This window comes from Nyctibius grandis, chromosome 1 (assembly GCF_013368605.1).
Source record: "Nyctibius grandis isolate bNycGra1 chromosome 1, bNycGra1.pri, whole genome shotgun sequence".
Lineage (NCBI taxonomy): Eukaryota > Metazoa > Chordata > Aves > Nyctibiiformes > Nyctibiidae > Nyctibius > Nyctibius grandis.
The window spans coordinates 27,852,484-27,871,859 of record NC_090658.1 but is presented as its reverse complement, the minus strand read 5'-3'; the positions used below and the strand labels follow the sequence as shown (position 1 = coordinate 27,871,859).

At 41.3% G+C, this 19,376-nt stretch overlaps 1 protein-coding gene across 1 annotated transcript in view; it reads left to right on the top strand.

Annotated features, from left to right (window-relative positions):
• Window positions 1-18,996, top strand: part of HAAO (3-hydroxyanthranilate 3,4-dioxygenase) — a gene marked incomplete at its 5' end in the record, with an annotated part of 49,295 nt that extends 30,299 nt beyond the window's left edge. Inside the window, 4 exons of the mRNA XM_068405625.1 lie at window positions 13,844-13,989; window positions 15,148-15,216; window positions 16,404-16,486; window positions 17,871-18,996. Coding sequence (XP_068261726.1) covers window positions 13,844-13,989; window positions 15,148-15,216; window positions 16,404-16,486; window positions 17,871-17,949 — 377 coding nt within the window. The remainder of the gene's footprint in view (window positions 1-13,843; window positions 13,990-15,147; window positions 15,217-16,403; window positions 16,487-17,870) is intronic.
• Window positions 18,997-19,376: the final 380 nt, after the last annotated feature.

The following is a 19,376-nucleotide window of genomic DNA, read 5'->3' as shown; positions in this document are numbered from 1 at the left end:
TGCCCTCACAATCATCTCTATATAAGCCTGAACTAGTGCCTCCCCTTTTTAGAGAGAAATGGAGTAAAATTGAAGAAAAACATCTTGAAAGAAACCCTTGATTGCAGCTCACTCATAGAGGAAAGCTATAAATAGAATCAATTAAGCTCCAATTGCTTTAAAAAAACACCACAAAAAAAACCCCAAAAAACCACACACCTAAGTCCAGACTTTTTCTTGACTTATTTATGGTTTCGGGCTCAGCCAACAGTAGGGCAAGTCCCTCTGAAAGCAGGGTACTCAGAATATATGAAGAGACAGCAGTAGGTATTAAAAAGATACATTTTTAGAAGAGGGACTCAAGTACCATCAGGTGAAATACAATCAGAAACATATATTGCATGTAATCCTTACTTGAGGCATCTTCCCTGGAACTGTTTTGTACTGAATTACTAGCCTCTTCTGTTACCACGTGTAGAAGTAAGCCTGAGAAAACTCTCCCCTCCTTTTATGAATAAAGATGAATATATTTAAGATATAGTCTAAACATGGAACACTCAAGATGGGTTGGGTTGGTTTACACAGTTTTTGACATGAAGAATCACAGTTATCAAAACAACTCTTGCTACTTTCAGTTGAATCAGACTGGAAGCAAGATTCTCTCAAGGTTTCTATTTCATCCCAATTTTACAATCAAGAGGACAAGAGACAGTTCAGACAGACAAACCTCAATTCTAATAAACAGTGATGGCTGAATATTGTTAGCCAAAGTATCCAGAAGTTCAACAGTTTATCATGCCATGCTCACTGAAATAACCCAGCCTTCTTTTATGTGAAATTTGATGGGAAAATTGCAAGAAAAGACTTTTCCTAAGTTAGGCTTGTTTAAAAATTATCTTTAAGAACATTAATGGTGCAGGTAGAACGTCAGGTCTTTGTTTATCCAAATTAATTAGTCTCCTAATTATCAATGAGATTTTAATTCCCATAAAAGCTTTATTGTCAGTGGACATATAGATATATAATACACAAACCAGTCCTGTAGTGACTTCACTAGCAAAACTTTCATCGATTCTAGGTGTATCTAGGGTAATTTACAGTCTGGACTTAAAATCTGGTTAGTATTGTTAGAATACAGCACAATTCCATGCTTGTGACTCAGAGCAGACAAAAGGTAAGGATCTGAGAGTATGAAAAATTGGGTGCTTTCTTCATTTAGTTGGAATAGGAATACCATACAGCCTAGGGCATGGTCTATAAACAAATGTTTTCTGGTTTCAGTAGTGTTATTAAACAAGTTATAAGGGTGAAAATCAGCTTGTGTACCATCATCCTCTGTAGCTAATCCAGCGCAACCTCTGTAGACAGTATTTGCTGTTCAGTCTTGTTTCACTGCCGTACAAAACCAAGCAGATCAGAAGAGAAGAGTGTTAATAACTGAAAATAAGAAAAAGCTAAAGAATAAAGATAACTGGCTAGTGGGCAATATTAATTCAATTAAAACTACCTCAGAAAAATAAAAAAAAGGAGAGGAAGAAATTCTGTCTTCATTTACACTACTGCAAATATAGGGCCATTCTTTTCAACTTAAAAGAACTATGTAAATATTTGTGCTTTTCTCTTGTAGGTACATCATTGAAATAATTCTAAAGGTACTATCACTGTGGGTTTTTTTTTAAATAAGAATGATGATTTTGGAAGTAAGTTTTATTTGCTATGAAGCTGTTTAGAAAACTGAATATTTGATTTTCTTTTCTCTCATCTTTTAAGGATTTCCAACATATCGGGATAGATTGCTCCTTCTATAATATGTTACTTCTTTCTGCTTTGAGTACTTCTATTAGAAGAAACAGCATATGAACATTTAGATATTAAAGAGTGTTCCTCTAGGGAATTTATTTCACAAACAGCCACCAGGAGGTCTCCAGGACAGAACAGTATTCAAACTGATACAGAGAGTGAATGATTTTAAACTGTCTAGACACACCATAATTGTACAATTCTCTGAGACAATGTCTCTATAACTTTTGTCAACAACTTGAACCTACTCCTTTTTCATATCATCCTCATTATCTCTATTCTGGCAGAGATGTCCACATAAATACACTGTTCATCTTTATCTCGTCGTACCTAAATCCTTTAAGTAACTTCCAAGTCATGTTCATATCTCTCCTGAAGCCCACCTGAACTGTAAAGGGTACATAGGTGGAGGAAGGGAATAGAATCATTAGAATACACCTCAATCCTGTATAACCATGCAGCCTCTCACTGGCTTCATCCATTTCCCCTCCCTTCATATTTAACAACTTTCCACACCACACTGGTCCCCAATGAGTATATAGCCAGTACTGGAGATGAAGAGCTCAGATGAACCAATCTAAGTCAGCAATATTTAATACACAAATAAAGTAGAATTACAATCTCCAGACTATGGCTGCTATAATTTGCCATATGAAAACTTCTACTAAAGTTTTTAATCCCAAACTACAATGTATCATCCAAAACCCAGGACTGCAGGCTGTACATTCTCTGGAGCCAGGAACGCTCCGAGAAGTTCATTAGGCTCCCAGAGCCCAGAACTGCTAACAACAACAGTCACCAAACAAAAATGAAAAAAACTTTCCAGGAAGAAGTCTGCTTCTCCCACAGTATTCTCCACTGAGCCTCCTCAAAGAGAGGCAGAACATAAACTAATCTCCAGGAGCTCTCCTAATGCTTGGGAACTCTTTAGAGCTTGGGAACTAAGCTACTACTGACCTTTAGTACATAATATATTAGTATATAATAAACCTATCAGGGAAATTGGACAAAATGCTCTATAAAGTTGTTTTCATTTCTGTTCAGACTTTAGTGAAAAAAAATTTAATATTTTTAAGAGCTCTAAAGCTCAGAGCAGCTTCACAGCAGGTATGTCTTCTCTAATAAGGTAGCTTCTTTCTTCCTTACGCTCTTAAATGCTCCCCAGACAGCAACATCTGAAACAGAAAACTCACTAATGGAGTCAGTCTGACATTTTCACTAGTGTTTCTAAGGCTATTTAGTAGTAATAGCTCACACATGCTGTACAAAACCTTGTCTCACAAATGTAGTGAGGTCTTGACACTTGTTGTAATGAAATACCTTATTCCTCTTGCATGGAAGCAGAAGTTACACACAAAGATGATTAATGAAATGCCCACAGTCACATAAAAGGCAGATTCAGAAACAAAAATTAAGATTCCTGATTTTAGGATGGGAACAGTGGTCAGTATTTCTCAATACAATGTATCATTCTTAATTACAATGACTTAGCTATATCATGAAGAGCCTTTAAACAGAATTATGGCCTAAATCTTGTAGTTTTGTTGTTCTAATTTATTCCCTTCCTTCTGGCTACTGCTATCTCCTTTTAAGAGGCTGTATTTCTTTTTTACAAAAATATTTTTCAAAGCTTTCCTCAAACTTCTTTGTTTCAATTAGGACAAAAAATAATTGTTTTTTATTTTCCAGCATAGATTTAATGACACAAAGAAAAATGTGCCTAAAAATAATTACAGGGACAAGTCATAAATTAGCAGTCACGCCAGTTCTCAGGGCATACTACAAAAACAAATACAGTTACACAGGGAAATGTATGATTACACTGAGTGCTGTATTTTCAGCTAAATGTTTCTGCATCTATACTCAACAACAGTGAAATGAACCAACAACCCGCAAAGCAATCAGTCACCATCGGTGCTTTCACTCTGAATTTTTATGTGGAATGAGTTAACTACTTGTTTTTTCAAACCCAGATGACTGAAATTACGTCCCTCAGTTGACAGGTTTTATTTGCAGAGGTATTAAACTCCTACTAGTCTCATTGACATTTCTGTTAACATTGAGAATAAAGCAGACTTTTCATAGGAATTAGGAAGGCACACATTGGAAAAACATCCCAGGGTATATATTATTGCTGGCATTTGTAATTAAACGTGAAATGCTGCAAAACTGCCACATCAGAACTATTCATTATGGTATAGTATTCTTTAAGAGATGGAAGGGATGATTAGAAACTGGACATAAATAAATGAATACATAATTGTAAAATAACTTGTGAGCTCCTTATCCCTAGTCTGGACCATTTTATGCTCAGTTAAAGGATAACAAAATGAAGAGGACCTAACTGCTCCACTTTAGTTAAGGATGTCTTCTGCTTTTACAGAGGGAGACACCATTTGTAAGGGACTTTCTCACGTCCTTGCATGGTGATGGCACCACAGCATGCAGGAACGGACTGTTTCTGAGGCAGCACAGTGACTTAGGGTGGAGGGGCTTTCATAATTAGTAAGAACATATAAGGCGATTTAAAGATTTGAAGATTGTTCCATGTAGAATGTGCTGCCTAGAAGTGAAGGGAAGGATGGCATGTCACTATTTCAATATATTGTATTTCATGTGCTTTATTGCTCTTTTCCTTTGCAACAAATCTTGAAGAAACAAGGTTTGCAAAAGAGCTATGAGAAGAGATTGGGGGTAGTAGGGCTCAAGAAACACTCTGGGAGAATGAGATGGTCCGATTTCTTGACAAGAAATCTTAGGCACGTCACTGGGGTAGGGAAGGGAGAGCTTCCATGTAACATGCAAGTTTGGGGTAAGCAAATACACTCACATATACGTGGTAGGCCAGTGGCAGTCCTTTTTTACCTGTCCTCTTTATTGCTATGAGAAGTACGGGACTCCCAGCAAGTTCAAACTCTTCCTTAGATGGTCTCTGTTGAGGCTGCAACTACCTGTACATTCACTGGCTGTTTTCTTGCAAGCTGTTCTCCCCATTTTTGCACAGCTTCATATTCTCAGTCTCAGTACAGTCTCCATTGTTTAACTGAAATCAACTTCCTTGAAAACCTGTAATTTCCTTTAAATATTTACAAACTCATTCACTAAATGTGATGTATTTTTCAGCTTAACATGATATCATCACATTCTAATTTAAAGCTGAAGATAGCTATAAAACCCATAAAGAAAACATTGCTGTGAGATGAATATTTAATAGTAATGATCTACAAAAATGGACTTTACTATTGAACTATTTAAATGGATCTCCTGAACATGTAAGAAAATATTATTAGATTTGATGTTCCACTTAGTGATAGATTACTTGGAGAGACATACGCAAGACTTTTAGCCAACTAGCTTAGAATAACCATCTTCTTGCATTTTGCTGGCATGTTTTTACATCATTAAATGTTGTCTCCTTGTCTCACAGTATTACTGGAACATAAGAACTCCAGAGACACACCAACTCACACTTCCTGAGATATTGTTGAAAGCTAATGTACAGGCTAAGCAAAAATATATGCAACAATATCTAAATATAAGCTATTAGCCTGATAAGAAACACTCAGTTCCTTTGGAAGCACCAGGCTTCAACTCCGATATGTGTGGGATTGCAAAATATTGGATCCTCCTCATCGTAGCTCGTTAGCTCACGTTCACAAGCGCTAGGGCATCTACAGCTTTCAGCATCATGCAAGGGATAAGTATCAGTGTTAAATGAGGACTCAGTCAAGTAGGCTATTAATGTCAGACATATGTCATGTACTTCATCATCACAGTGCTCTCTTATTTGTTCTGCAGTAACAGGTACTCACATCATCATACTGGATCACACTAAAGGTTTATTTCATGAAGACTCAGTTTTCTAACACCATTTTGCTATCACTGGGCAAGTGTCATTAACATCAAAATTAGTAATAAGCTAAAACCCCATCACAGTCCAGGGCCCGCTGACAAGTATCAAAAGACAGCTCTTGTCCAGAAGAACTTAGAGTCTAAATAAAAAAAAAAAAAGCCCACCTTTACTTGGAAGTAAATGAAACTGTTAGAATCACAGAATCACAGAATCACAGAATGTTAGGGATTGGAAGGGACCTCGAAAGATCATCTAGTCCAATCCCCCTGCCGGGGCAGGATTGCCTAGACCATATCACACAGGAATGCGTCCAGGCGGGTTTTGAATGTCTCCAGAGAAGGAGACTCCACAACCTCTCTGGGCAGCCTGTTCCAGTGTTCGGTCACCCTCACCGTAAAGTAGTTTTTCCTCATATTTAAGTGGAAACCTGTACATCACAAGCAAGAAAGGACAGCGCTCCATAGTAAGTGTAGGATGTATTACACTTTACATTGGCCCTAAGTATGCATAGGTCACTGTTTACTGTTGCCCTGTGCGTGTTGTCCCTGTTGATCAGGACAGAGTCAGAGATCACTAGAAAGAGGAAAACTAGCAAAATTATGTTTACAGGGAATAAGTGTCAGAAGTTAAGCTGCAAACTTAGAAGTTTATAGTTACTTTCCATTGTTAGATTTGTGTTGCTGCTTGGTCAGAACACGAAGAAGTACTTTGGCTTTTTTGTACCCTGAATTCCTTGCAATTCATGGGGAGCGTTCATAGTTCCGCTTGCCTAAAACATCACAGTGCCCACCCTAGAGACTCAGCTTTTTGCTATCCATTCTCCAGCATATGAAGTCTGAACTTACTTGTTAGCTTGATGCTGGAATTCTTAACCTGTAGAGAAGACACATCCCCTTGAACTGAGCAGGATACACATGACTTCTCGGTATGCGTCTCTTACCCTACCAGGTGTCATATACCAGTTTTTTGGGGGAGTTTGTTTGTTTTGTTGTTTGTGTTTTGTTTTTTTTTAAAAAAACTATCTCAACTAAGACATGCATTTTAGTTGAAAGCCCTACCAATGGGTAAGTTACTTGTATTCCAAAAGGCTTTTCTAAATCCAAGAGTGACCTGTTTTATTCTGATAACAGAAAAAAAACCTCTATCACCTTCATATTACTTTAGAAGGTAAAGATTGCTACTATTAATGAAACATATTTAAAAATCTGTTGGAATACTAATTGCCCTGAGTACCTTCTGATAAAATGCCTTCCTTGTCCTCTGCTGTGTGTGAATGTATATCATAATGTTTTAGACCTTTATTTCGTATCTTGCCCTAGCCAAAAAACAACTTTGCAATACAGCTATAGTTGAGTGTATGCATAATTTACAGAATCACAGAATCAATCAGGTTGGAAGAGACCTCTGGGATCATTGAGTCCAACCATTGCCCTGACACCACCATGTCAACTAGACCATGGCACTAAGTGCCATGTCTCTTTTCTTAAACACATCCAGAGATGGTGACTCCACCACCTCCCTGGGCAGCCCATTCCAATGTCTAATGACCCTTTCTGAAAAGAAATTCTTCCTAATGTCCAACCTGAACCTCCCCTGGCGAAGCTTGAGGCTATGTCCTCTTGTCCTATCGCTAGTTGCCTGGGAGAAGAGGCCGACTCCCACTCTGCTACAACCTCCCTTCAGGTAGTTGTAGACTGCAATAAGGTCACCTCTGAGCCTTCTCTTCTCCAGGCTAAACAACCCCAGCTCCCTCAGCCATTCCTCGTAGGTCAGACCCTCCAGACCCTTCACCAGCTTGGTTGCCTGTTGGGGCCCGCGCGAGGAAGGAACTACAGCACGCCAATATGGTGCTCTAGTAGCTTCTTTATTTTGGTTAACACACACTTTTATAACCTACATACTCTCTTATGTAACGGTTACACACTAAGCTATTGGCTACAAGTATTGTCCATAATCTGGCTGCGTGCCACCTCTACTGTTCTAATTGGATACTTACTATAAACTTAAGCAAGCCACATCCCTATGCTTTCTTGCTATCTCATGCTGTTACATAACAGTGTACTGGTATGTTCTCTCTATAACTTTCCCACGGTCCAGGCCCCTACATCTCCCCCTTTCTTTCTTAATATAAATGGCAATGGTTCTTGATATCATTCCCTGCAAAACCTTTTATAGTACAGAATACCAATACAAAATGAATAGCAATACTTGCGCCAAGCCTTTCACTAGGCTGGCTATCCACCCTCCAATTCCCAGACCACCCAACCAGTTCGTCCAAAAAACCCATGATGTTCCCGCATCTTCTGTTCTGGATTCAGATTCTGGAGTCACGGCCAGATGATACATGCAAGGCAGTGATCACACCTCCTCAAGGCCTCTGGTGTTAGAGTTGTCTGGTCCTGTAGCATCAGCTGGTTCATCTAGCCACAGCTTCACCCATTTGGCTGGAACCCATTGGCAGTTATTTCCTGTGGAGACACAAGCATACCCTCTGCCCCAGGTTATTAATTGCTTTGGCCCTTCCCAAGTGCCTGATTCTGGGATAAATACCCTTACTGGTACGTTTGTATTACTGAAGTCTTTTTGATTTCCCTGCCCGTGACCTACGGCAGGTGGTGTTTGCGAGTTCTGCTTAGGGTTTAGCCAATTTAATACAAACAATGTTTTATGTAGTGCATCCTGTGGTCCCATCTCCCCCTGTTTTCGAATAATTTCTAAATGCTCTTTTAATGTGTGATGCGCACGTTCCACAATTGCCTGCCCTGTAAAATTATATAGAATACCGCATACATGTGTAATACCCCATTTCTGCATAAATTCTACAAGCAACTCAGATCGATAGGCAGGGCCATTATCAGTCTTAATTTGTTCTGGCTGGCCCATTACTGCAATAGCTTGCAACAGATGTTTTTTAACAGCCTTAGCTGTCATGGAGGTCAGGGCTGTAGCCCACATGTGACCGGAGCAGGTGTCAATGGATACATGGATATATTTGAGTCAGCCAAAGGCAGCATATTCGGTGATGTCTGTTTGCCAAATCTGTCTGGGTTGGAGTCCCCTGGGATTTGCTCCCACAATCTGTAACACAGGTATTCTAGCACAATCGGGGCAAGAAGGTATAATTGCCCTTGCATCAGTCTTTGTCAATTGGAATTGCGATCGCAATGCTGCTGCAGATTGGTGAAAAAATTGATGAGATTGTCGAGCCTCTGTTAATTTTGCCTGTGGGGATTCTGAAGGAAGGTGTCTTTGTTATCAAAGCATCCACCAGAGTGATTTAGCAGGGGCTCTGAATTCTTTGTCCAAGCCCCGTGCATCATTTTCTTCTCCCAGGTCTTGTGGATACTGAAGTAGGAGGTATTCACAATCCGGCAGGTGTCCACTTCCGGATTGTTTCCTCTTTGTGCTTTAGCTCTGCCAGAGTAAGTTCCGGTTCTGCTGGAGGAGCTTCCTGCTTCTCGATAGCCTGTCCGAGAGCCTCTAACCCGCCAGATATCGCCTGCGAGGATTCATTGTAAGCGAGTTGCTGTGAAGTTTCACTAGCTCCTCCATCTAGCCTCTCCATTCTTTTCAATAGTTCCTGCATTTGCTGTTCTTGTCGCTGCAGCAACTCTCGCAAAGGCGCGTTACTGTCCGCTTCAGGAGCGGCGTCTGACTCATTTGTTTCTACTTCCATGGGGAGGGGTACAGTTTCAGGATTCACCGGTGGCTGTTTGCCTCCATCAGCCTCCGGAGGGGGTACCGAGACCCCAGATGTCACCTCCGGCCCCACTGCATAAGGCATTAACGGGGCTAATGGGGCTGTTGATTCTCCACCCCAAAACTCTTCCTCAATCGCAGGGTAAACAGCTGGCACCGAGCCAGCGGAGGGGGAAGGGGGGGGGCGGTGGAGGGCGCCGAACCGGCGGGGAGAGGGGGGGGGCGTATCGGAAAGTTCTCGTAGGGAGGGGCTGCCTCTACAGGGTATGCCGGTAACTGCTCTTTTTCTTCTGGTATTAGTGCTTTTTTGAGAGCGGATCGCACTTTTGCCTCAGAGGACATAGCCTCCAGCATATTCCTCACTTTCTTCCAAGATTTAATTAGCTTTCTAGCCTTTTTATCTCCCACCGTGACTAATTTCAAAAGTTCTTGTCCTAGATCGTCCCAGCAAGCTGCAGAAAACAACTGATCGGTGGTTTTTAGAAAACCTCTTTGCTGGCCCCATTCCAGCAAAGTTTCTACTTCTTTTCTTTTTATCTTAATCTCACTTTGCGCAGCTATCTGCAGAATACATTCCACCTCCGCCTTTTCCAGTGCAGATACTGCACCCTCCATCCTGCCGTTAATCACGTAGACCTACAATTCCCCGTCTCTCTCGAACGGATTCCCGTCTCTCTCGGACGGCTTCCCGCCTCTCTCGGACGGTGTCCCCGTCTCTCTCGGACGGCTTCCCGCCTCTCTCGGACGGCTTCCCCGTCTCTCTCGGACGGCCTCCTGCCTCTCTCGGACGGCTTCCCCACCTCCCTCAGACAGCTTCCCTGTCTCTCTCGAACGGATTCCCGTCTCTCTCGGACGACTTCCCGTCTCTCTCGGACGGCTTCCCCGTCTCTCTCGGACGGCTTCCCGCCTCTCTCGGACGGCTTCCCCGTCTCTCTCGGACGGCCTCCTGCCTCTCTCGGACAGCTTCCCCATCTCTCTCGGACAGCTTCCCCGTCTCTCTCGGACGGCTTCCCCGCCTCTCTCGGACGGCCCGGCTTACCTCCGCCGGCACAGCAGTCACCCTCGCGTCTTTCGTCTGGTCCCCCTTCTCTGATGCAACGATCACGTCGGGGTCACCATAATGTTGGGGCCCGCGCGAGGAAGGAGCTACAGCACGCCAATACGGTGCTCTAGTAGCTTCTTTATTTTGTTTAACACACACTTTTATAACCTACATACTCTCTTATGTAACAGTTACACACTAAGCTATTGGCTACAAGTATTGTCCATAATCTGGCTGCGTGCCACCTCTACTGTTCTAATTGGATACTTACTATAAACTTAAGCAAGCCACATCCCTATGCTTTCTTGCTATCTCATGCTGTTACATAACAGTGTACTGGTATGTTCTCTCTATAACTTTCCCACGGTCCAGGCCCCTACAGTTGCCCTCTGCTGGACTCGCTCCAACATCTCAACATCTTTCTTGAAGCGTGGGGCTCAGAACTGGACACAGTATTCAAGGTGAGGCCAAGTACAGAGGGACGGTCACTTCCCTAGACCAGCTGGCTACACTATTCCTAATAGAGGCCAGGATGCCATTGGCCTTCTTGGCCACCTGGGCACACTGCTGGCTCATGTTTAGCCAGCTGTCGATCAGCACTCCCAGGTCTCTTTCCGCTGGGCCGCTCTCTAACCACTCTTCCCCCAGCCTGTAGCGCTGCATGGGGTTGTTGTGGCTGAAGTGTAAGACCTGGCACTTGTTCTTGTTGAACCTCATGCTGTTGGTCTCAGCCCATCTATCTAACCTGTCCAGATCCCTCTAAAGGGCCTTCCTACCCTCCAGCAGATCGACACTCCTACCCAGCTTGGTGTCATCTGCAAATTTACTGAGGGTGCACTCAATCCCTACGTCTAGATCATCTGTAAAGATATTGAACAGCATCGGCCCCAGAACTGAGCCCTGGGGAACACCGCTAGTGACCGGCCGCCAGTTGGACTTTGCCCCATTCACCATCACTCTCTGGGCTCGGCCATCCAGCCAGTTTTTAACCCATTGAAGAGTCTACCCATCCAAGCCCCGGGCAGCCAGTTTGTCTAGGAGGATGCTGTGGGAGACAGTGTCGAGTACCATACTGAAGTCTAGATAGACTACATCCACAGCCCCGCCCTCATCTACTAAGCGGGTCACTTGGTCATAGAAGGAGACCAGGTTGGTCAAGCAGGACCTGCCTTTCATGAATCCGTGTTGGCTCGCCCCGATGCCCCGATTGCCCTGCATGTGCTGTGTAATGGCACTCAGGATGATCTGTTCCATCACTTTGCCTGGCACCAAGGTCAGGCTGACAGGCCTATAGTTCCCTGGATCATCCTTCTGACCCTTCTTGTAGATGGGCGTTACATTTGCTAATTTCCAGTCAGCTGGAACTTCTCCAGTTAACCCGGACTGCCGGTAGATAATAGAGAGTGGTTTGGCAAGTTCATTTGCCAGTTCCTTCATTACTCTGCAGTGAATCCCATCCGGGCCCATAGCCTTGTGGGTGTCCAATTGGCACAGCAGGTCACTAACCATCTCCTCCTGGGTTACGGGGGCTTCACACAGCCCCTCATCCCTAACTTCCGTCTCTGGGGGCTGAGTCTCCTGAGAACAACCAGTCTTCACATTAAAGACTGAGGCAAAGAAGGCACTGTGCAGCTCTGCCTTTTCCTCATCCCCTGACACTACACTACCCTCCTCATTCAGCAAGTGGTGGAGGCTCTCCTTGACCCTCCTTTTACTGTTAATGTATTCGTAGAAACTTTTTTTGTTATCTTTGACCATAGCAGCCAAATCAAGCTCTATTTGACAAAATGTATAAGTATTCCTAACTACCTCCAAAGCAAGTTTGATAAACCTGTGAAAATAAAGAAAAAAATATCAGGCATGTTGCAGCGTGAAAATAAATCATCCATGACCTTAACACTACATTTTAGTGTTATCAGACAATAAAATATAGACTGTTCAGACTAGATCTTGTTAATGTTTCCAGGCCCAGATTAGAATAGTTCTAATGTAAAGATTTTCTTTTTCCTTCTGGTGCTTCTTAATTTATCTGGAGGAGTTTGCTTTTCAACAAAAGCATGTTAAGTATTTAAGTTAAATAATGTAAAAGTAGGATTTTTTTTTTAAAAAAAGCTTGAAGGCAAAAAGCTTTCAAACAAAAAATTCCTTCTTTTCCTGCAGATTTCTTCAGACTGTTTTCAGTATTTTCTGAAAGAGGCATTGCTGAGACAATCATTTGCAGAAACATGTTGACTTCTTCCATTTAATTTAATATAATGGAGAATAAATTTGAATGGCAAAACCTGTTTCTACAATAAAAGGGTTAGCATCCCATCCAGATTGTCTGGAGATGGATGTAAGATATTCAGTGCTTATTATGATCTGTTAAACAGCAGTAGCTGATTCAGTACACTGCAATCCCTTGGATGCACTGACCTTCTCACATATTGTTCAAAGACTGCATACAAAATGGCCTTCCATGAAAAACTGAAATCATACATTCAAAACACTGCAGAGCAGCAAAATACAGATTTAGAAAAGAACAAGAAGAACATTGCATAATGAATATACTAATACTTTAAAAAGACTTACTCTATTACTAGTACTGAGACTAAGATTTGGCTGCGCATTTATGACCTCAATGCATTTGGGAGACAGTCATCTAGCGAGTTTTTCCTGCATCTAGTTGGCATTATTACTTGAAATTACTTTATGGGTGTTTCCCCTTGGCATCTCAGAACAAACTACTTAGGTTCACCAAGGCAATTGTTCTGTCTCTGCACTTCACTGTGAGCTGGTAAATAACTAAAGGTAATTTCATCTACCAGCAACACAGCACAAATCTTGGATTTCACCAGTTACACTGAAACTACGTTCAGTCCTCCAGCTATTTTAAATCAAATCAGTTATAAAGGAGAATTACGGGAAATTAAATCCAGCCACAACTCCAGGAACACCACAAAAAAGGCATTTTATTAGATTTAGGTTTGTGATAACTGGTTTGCTCCACAACACATAGGGGAGGAGCATAAAAGCCAGTACTAACTACGTGAAAGATGTAGAGTAAGCTGGTTCTATGGGCCTAATTCCACTTATATGGGAATACTTAAGAGGTGACTCAGCAGAGGCTCAGAGACGATACATCAGATTTTAAGAGTGCAAAAGCTGGTCTGGAATAGAACGAAGAATATGCAGGCAAGAACTAGGTAGTCTATTGCATGCCGTTTGAATGCATTTTTAACAGCGAGGATGCACAACAGTTCTGACAAGAGCTTCAAAGAAACATCTCTGTAAAAATACACAAATAATACGTGCATCTTACAACCTCAGGTAAGAAGTCCTGATAATGACCGTAGCACTGTCTGCTGTTACAACTGACTTTTGACTAGATAATACCTGTAAACTGAAGTCTTTGAGCTGTAAACAACAGTAAAATGTTTGAAAGATCAAGGGAAGCAAGTGTCACTGACAGCCCTCTGCCTTGATTACAGATGAACTCCTGAAAGAAACACCTTTCCCACTAAATTCCACTTCTGTTATGGAGCCGTTTTCCTTCCAAGGCTGGTTAAATGATCATCGTGGTGAAATAAAACAGAAGAAATCCTTGAGTATGTTTGGAGATAACTTTGAAACAGAGGTAGGGAGGTCTAATTTCTCTGAAAGAGAGGGATATTTTCAAAGGTATACATAGTAGGTGCCTACTGTTCAGACTGAGTGAGTCCAGGCCTGGGAATAATATGTAGTCAGCAGAGGAAGTTACACACTCCTACAGAACAACTCAGCCTTAGCCTGCCCTGCCCTTTGGAAGTGCCTGCCTTCATCCATTGATTTGACTAGCTCAGGGCAGGGGCTTCCTAGCTCAGATACTTCCAGTCACAGAATCAACCTGAACCTTATTTCCATTCATTTCCTTTGGGATTAAAACAGCTTGCTGCCTCCACACCCAGCCCCCGCCCCGTATTTCCCAAATCAGAAACACCAGCGTGATGCAAATACTACTCACAAGTGTGTTCGTCTTCCCTATATGTTTGAACAGCATTCTTGGTGACAAGTCTAATCTGGGTGTGTAAATACACTTTTTTTCCTCCCCCTCAATCTACATGAAGTGGAAACAAGGAAAACTGGACTGCACCAGAGAGCCTGGGCTGTGCTAAAGCATTGCACTTCTCAGTTTAGTCAAACACAGTCTAGTTTGAGTGTAAATGAAGCTGTCACCATTTGATATCTGTGCTGTATGCATGATAGTTTACAAAACATTCTTTCCTTGGGTTACTTGGAGTCACACTCTGAAGAATCCAACACATTTGACAACAAAGTTACAGAGTGTGGGGGACTGTCAGGAAGAACACAGAAAGGGCGGATAATGAGAAAAAAATAAGGTCCAGTCTGCAGCTTTTTCTAATGTTAATGGAATAATCTTTTCTACTTCAGCAGGCTCTTGACAGGGCCCAGAGTTCATGAGGAGGAAGTGTCTGTTCCAAGAACAGAAGCAAAAAGGATGTAGATGCAAAGCTGAGAGTGGGAGGAGGCATAAGGATTAGATAAGTGAGGATACAGAGGAGCATAAGGAGTGGCAGGTGTGATCAGCTCCCTTTTTATCAGTAGGAATCAATATGAGAATACCAAATGTAACGTGAATTCTAATGTCTGTAAAAATAACATCATCTTCTATGAATATTTTTTCTGTAAAAATAGAATGTTTTAAATGCTGTAGGAAGATGAATATGTACACTTTGGTCACTGGGATGAATCCGTTACTTTTCTTCCCTGATATTTTTTTTTTTTTTTTTTAAAGGCTGTAGTTTATGGACCAGGAACATCTGAGAAAAGTAAAAAGAATTCAGATATCTGGATATGGCAGCTGGTACGTGACAATTCACATTTGTTAACTGATGAGTTCATGTTTCAGTTCAGACTGAACAGTAGTAAAGCCTTCTAGCACCAGCAACAGAAATTAAAAATATTACCTTCCTTCTCATAGAAAAGGTCATCAACAGGCACCACCCTTCAGCTTTAAACTATCAAGAAAAACAAACGTAACCTACTGCCACCATAAAAATAGTCTTCTTTTTCCTCATCTTGTATGTTCAGGACAGAGATACTGGCATCCTCCATTAGGTCTTGGTGGGGATTTTAGTATACCCTACTTAGGGTATACCCTGTAAATAGATCAGGATGCCTCCAAGTGATAAAAAAGCATCACTTCTGCCTTGAAGCATTTATCCTCATACTGAAGTCAAACTGGAATCAGGTAGAATAAGCTACTATAGTCTAACTGAGAACTTGTTTATACTAAAGCACTGTGGTAGGTGATCCAGATGCCCTTCATTCAACTGGCTTCTAGGAAACATTTGCAGCCCAAGGGAAAAACAGAGAAAAGCTAGTTTTCATTTACACAAGCCAGGATAGCTTGGGAGGCAGGTATTTCTATCAGTTCCTCTTCTGTTGAAATTCACAGGGACTATCAAATACTTATTAAAGACATAATAATCTTGAAAGACATTTGTTTACACTGCAGTTTACAGCAGCATATGTAATCAAGACCTTGTTGCTGGCAAGAACCTGGCTCCTCTGCTTGACAAGATAATGATGAGTCCATTCCAGTGTAGATGGACTCTTATTAGCAATTTCTGTAAGCTCCCTGATGACTTGTGAACTGCTTTTCAAGACTTAAAAAGATATTAGGAATCAGAAAAGTAGAAGAGGAGAGAAGAGGAACTTGAAGTACTCCAGGAGGTTATCTCTGTAATTTCCGGAGCTGTACCAACTTGCAGGCTGCTAGGTTATATTGGTAGCAGTGTACCCCCAAGAGTCAGGCAATGGGTTTCTGCTTTATGATGGGGAGCAGTGAACCACGAAGCATGTTTTTATTGATGCTAATAGTGTCGGACAGGGAAGATCAGCTGAATATTTAGCTAGGCCTCATGAAACACAGCAGGTTTGAAGTGCTCTTTCAGTGGGAAGAATTCCCATACTTACCTGCAGCATTTTCCTTCTGCTAGTGATAGGACCTGGAAAATAAAAAACTGGTCATCTGTTCTTTCCCTTCAGGAGGGCACATCTACTGTTACTATGGATGGTAAAACCCTGGCTCTATCTGCTTGTGACAGCCTGCTTGTCCATGCCCAGTCTACGTGAGTAGAGAACAGTGTTCAATGCATGGTTTCCCAGCTTCCAACAACATAAATTCTGCGTATTGGGTCCACACCAGGCTGGGCACCAGCTGGTGCAGAAACACAGTGTCTTTGAACACAGGATTTGCAATAGCCTCCATTATTCCTCAGGGCCTTCAGGAGGAAACAAAGACAGACATTCATTCTAGTTCACCTCTTATGATTAAAGCTGTGGAGAATAAAAAAGATAAGCACTACCAAGAAGAAGCAGCGTGCAAAAGACCATGCATAACGGTAGATGGCACAAATACACCAATCAGCAATCAGCAGATCCTCTAAGCTTCAGACCAGGCTTAATCAACATCAATGGAGCAAGATTTGGGGTTCAGACTAAGAACACAGCTCTCTTACTGGAGTAGGATGCATATGGGTGTTTCATAATCATGACACATGTGATATATGTAAAGGAAAAAAACAGTGAAAATAGTTTCCAGAGAGAATGGAAAGTAATTGCCAACTCTTGTGAAGAGTGGCATAAGCTGATAAAGTACCCACCACGAAGAGGATGAAGGATGATATATACTCACTGGTAATACAATGCAGCAGATTATAGGCCGATGAGAAAAATAGCCTTCTTTCCTACACGAAAAATCTAATAAGTAGTAGTGCTGACATTTGCACCTTTTTTACAGCACTGAAAATGTTTGCTGAAAGAGCTGAAGCCATCCCGCTGTGCACAGAACTGTTCTCTGCACCTATGATTCCAACACGTAGCTACCTCCTCCTCCCTTCACCATTATTTCCATCACTTCTGTGAAATCACTTAATTTAATTCCCAGTCCTGCAATCCAATCAATGAGTGTGTGTTTTCAAAACCATGGCATGATGCACGTTCAGAGATCTGCCAGCACAGTTCATATTGCATTAAGACATTTATCAGATCTCTACAGCAGTCACCTTTTATCGTATGCATCACTGTTGCACGCTGATTGATCTCTGGCCATCTCTGCAACTGGCTTGGAAACAGCTAATACAAAAGTGATGACCACAAGAAAAATACTATTGAATTTGTAGATACTTATTTCATTAAAATAGTATCTGTACTGAGGTAATTATGTTCCAATCCTCATGTCACCGAGATCAGAATAGATGCCTTCCCCCTTGGTTCATCCATAAGTAGATATACATTCTTCCCCACCATGTCACAATGTTTGGCCTGTATTAGTGATGGTGAAGAGCAATTCCCTGAAATATCACAAGATATACCAATAAGGAAAAAAAAAGGTGTAATCAGAACAGAACCTGTTTGTTTTCCCCTACTTTTCAGTAGCATCAATGTTTTAGTTGTTGGTTTGAGCATGTGGCTGCCCCCCATACACATTGGATTATCTCTCTATTTTTCCAGGTACTGCTGGAAGAGGACAGAAGAATGTGTTGCACTCTGCATTGCTCAGGATCCAAAACGCAAGCAGCCTTATATCTAGCTCCTGCGCCAGATGACTTTGATGATAACTAAGTTTTAACCTGCTTGTCTTATCTTAATGATCTTTTAGTCAGAATGCCTGGAAATTTGAGTAGTCTAACAAAATGATTACACTGAATTTAAGTGGAGTCAAGTGCTGTGACCAGTTAAAAACTTTTTCCTCAAGTAGTTAAAGTTTCAGCAAAATCAACAATCAGTACTGTTTTTAAAAAAAAGACAGAACAATAGTTCTTATCTGAAAGGAAATGAAAACAGATCCAAGTAGCGGGATTACATATATAATAATATACATGATACTATCTAGAATAAGTTAAAGGCTTTTCAAATGCAAGTCTCTGCCACAAGATGTAGAAAAGGAGATAGAACAGATACTGTTATGCCTACTTAGGTAACATTCTTAATTTCTTTGTCTCAGTTTTGTCATGGGTAATAAATTGGGTATAACATTAGTTACCCAGCCCACAGTAGGGGAGCTTTAATTGGCAGTAGCTCACAGATCTTCTGAGATCTTTGGCTAAAAGGCCCTTTGAAAAACAAAACAAACTATCTGCTGCACTGCTAGAGGATCTCAGTGCTTTGTGAAGGAGAGGAAAGTGCATTAGGAAAGGGGGAAGCAGTACCTGCAATAACATCAAGCATTACTTAGATCACCACTGTACTTGCTTCAGGTAACTTATTATCAGTTTATCAAATCCAGCAATGCAGTATCAATCACAGTTATCAGTAATATGCCACACATACCATGCTGGACGCTGTCTATACACTATGCTGTCAAGAACATAGCACTGCAATATGCCTAACACAGGAGCATCTGGGTCATGGGTGTTCCTGTGCAGCAGAAATCTCAAGTCAAAGTAGCCTAAGAAGAGTGTTGGGGGACAAGGAAGTAGAAAAATTATTATAATCAGTTTCTACTAGGTGCTGCTTCTTTTTGAACAAAGAGGTTTCTTGAAGAAATAACAAGTGTCAAATTAACTTTTCCCACTTTTATTCCAGGAACTCTCCAGAGGGGGTTTTGTTTTGTTTGTTTTGGGGGTTTTGTTGTGTGGTTTTGGGGGGGTTTTTATTGCCTTTCACATTATGAACATCAGAAAACAGGTTGCTTAAATGTCTTCAGTTATTATCAATTACATGTTTGAGAAAGCAAAAAGTTATCTTTTCTTGATTTTTTTGCAATTCTAATTAAGTTCACAAAAATATTTCTTCAATATACCTATCACCTACAAAGCTCATTAAACTGAGATGTCATATGTGTTTTATTCAAGCGTTCATTCTTCTAATGAGAAAGACTCAGATGGCTTGGCTTTATTCTATAACTTATATTACATTCACTAGCTTTTCTAGTAAAGCATAGAGCAGAATTTTGCTACATCCTCCTCATAACAGGTGACCTAATTTGAGAAATTGAGCCTAGTCGTTAGGGCTATT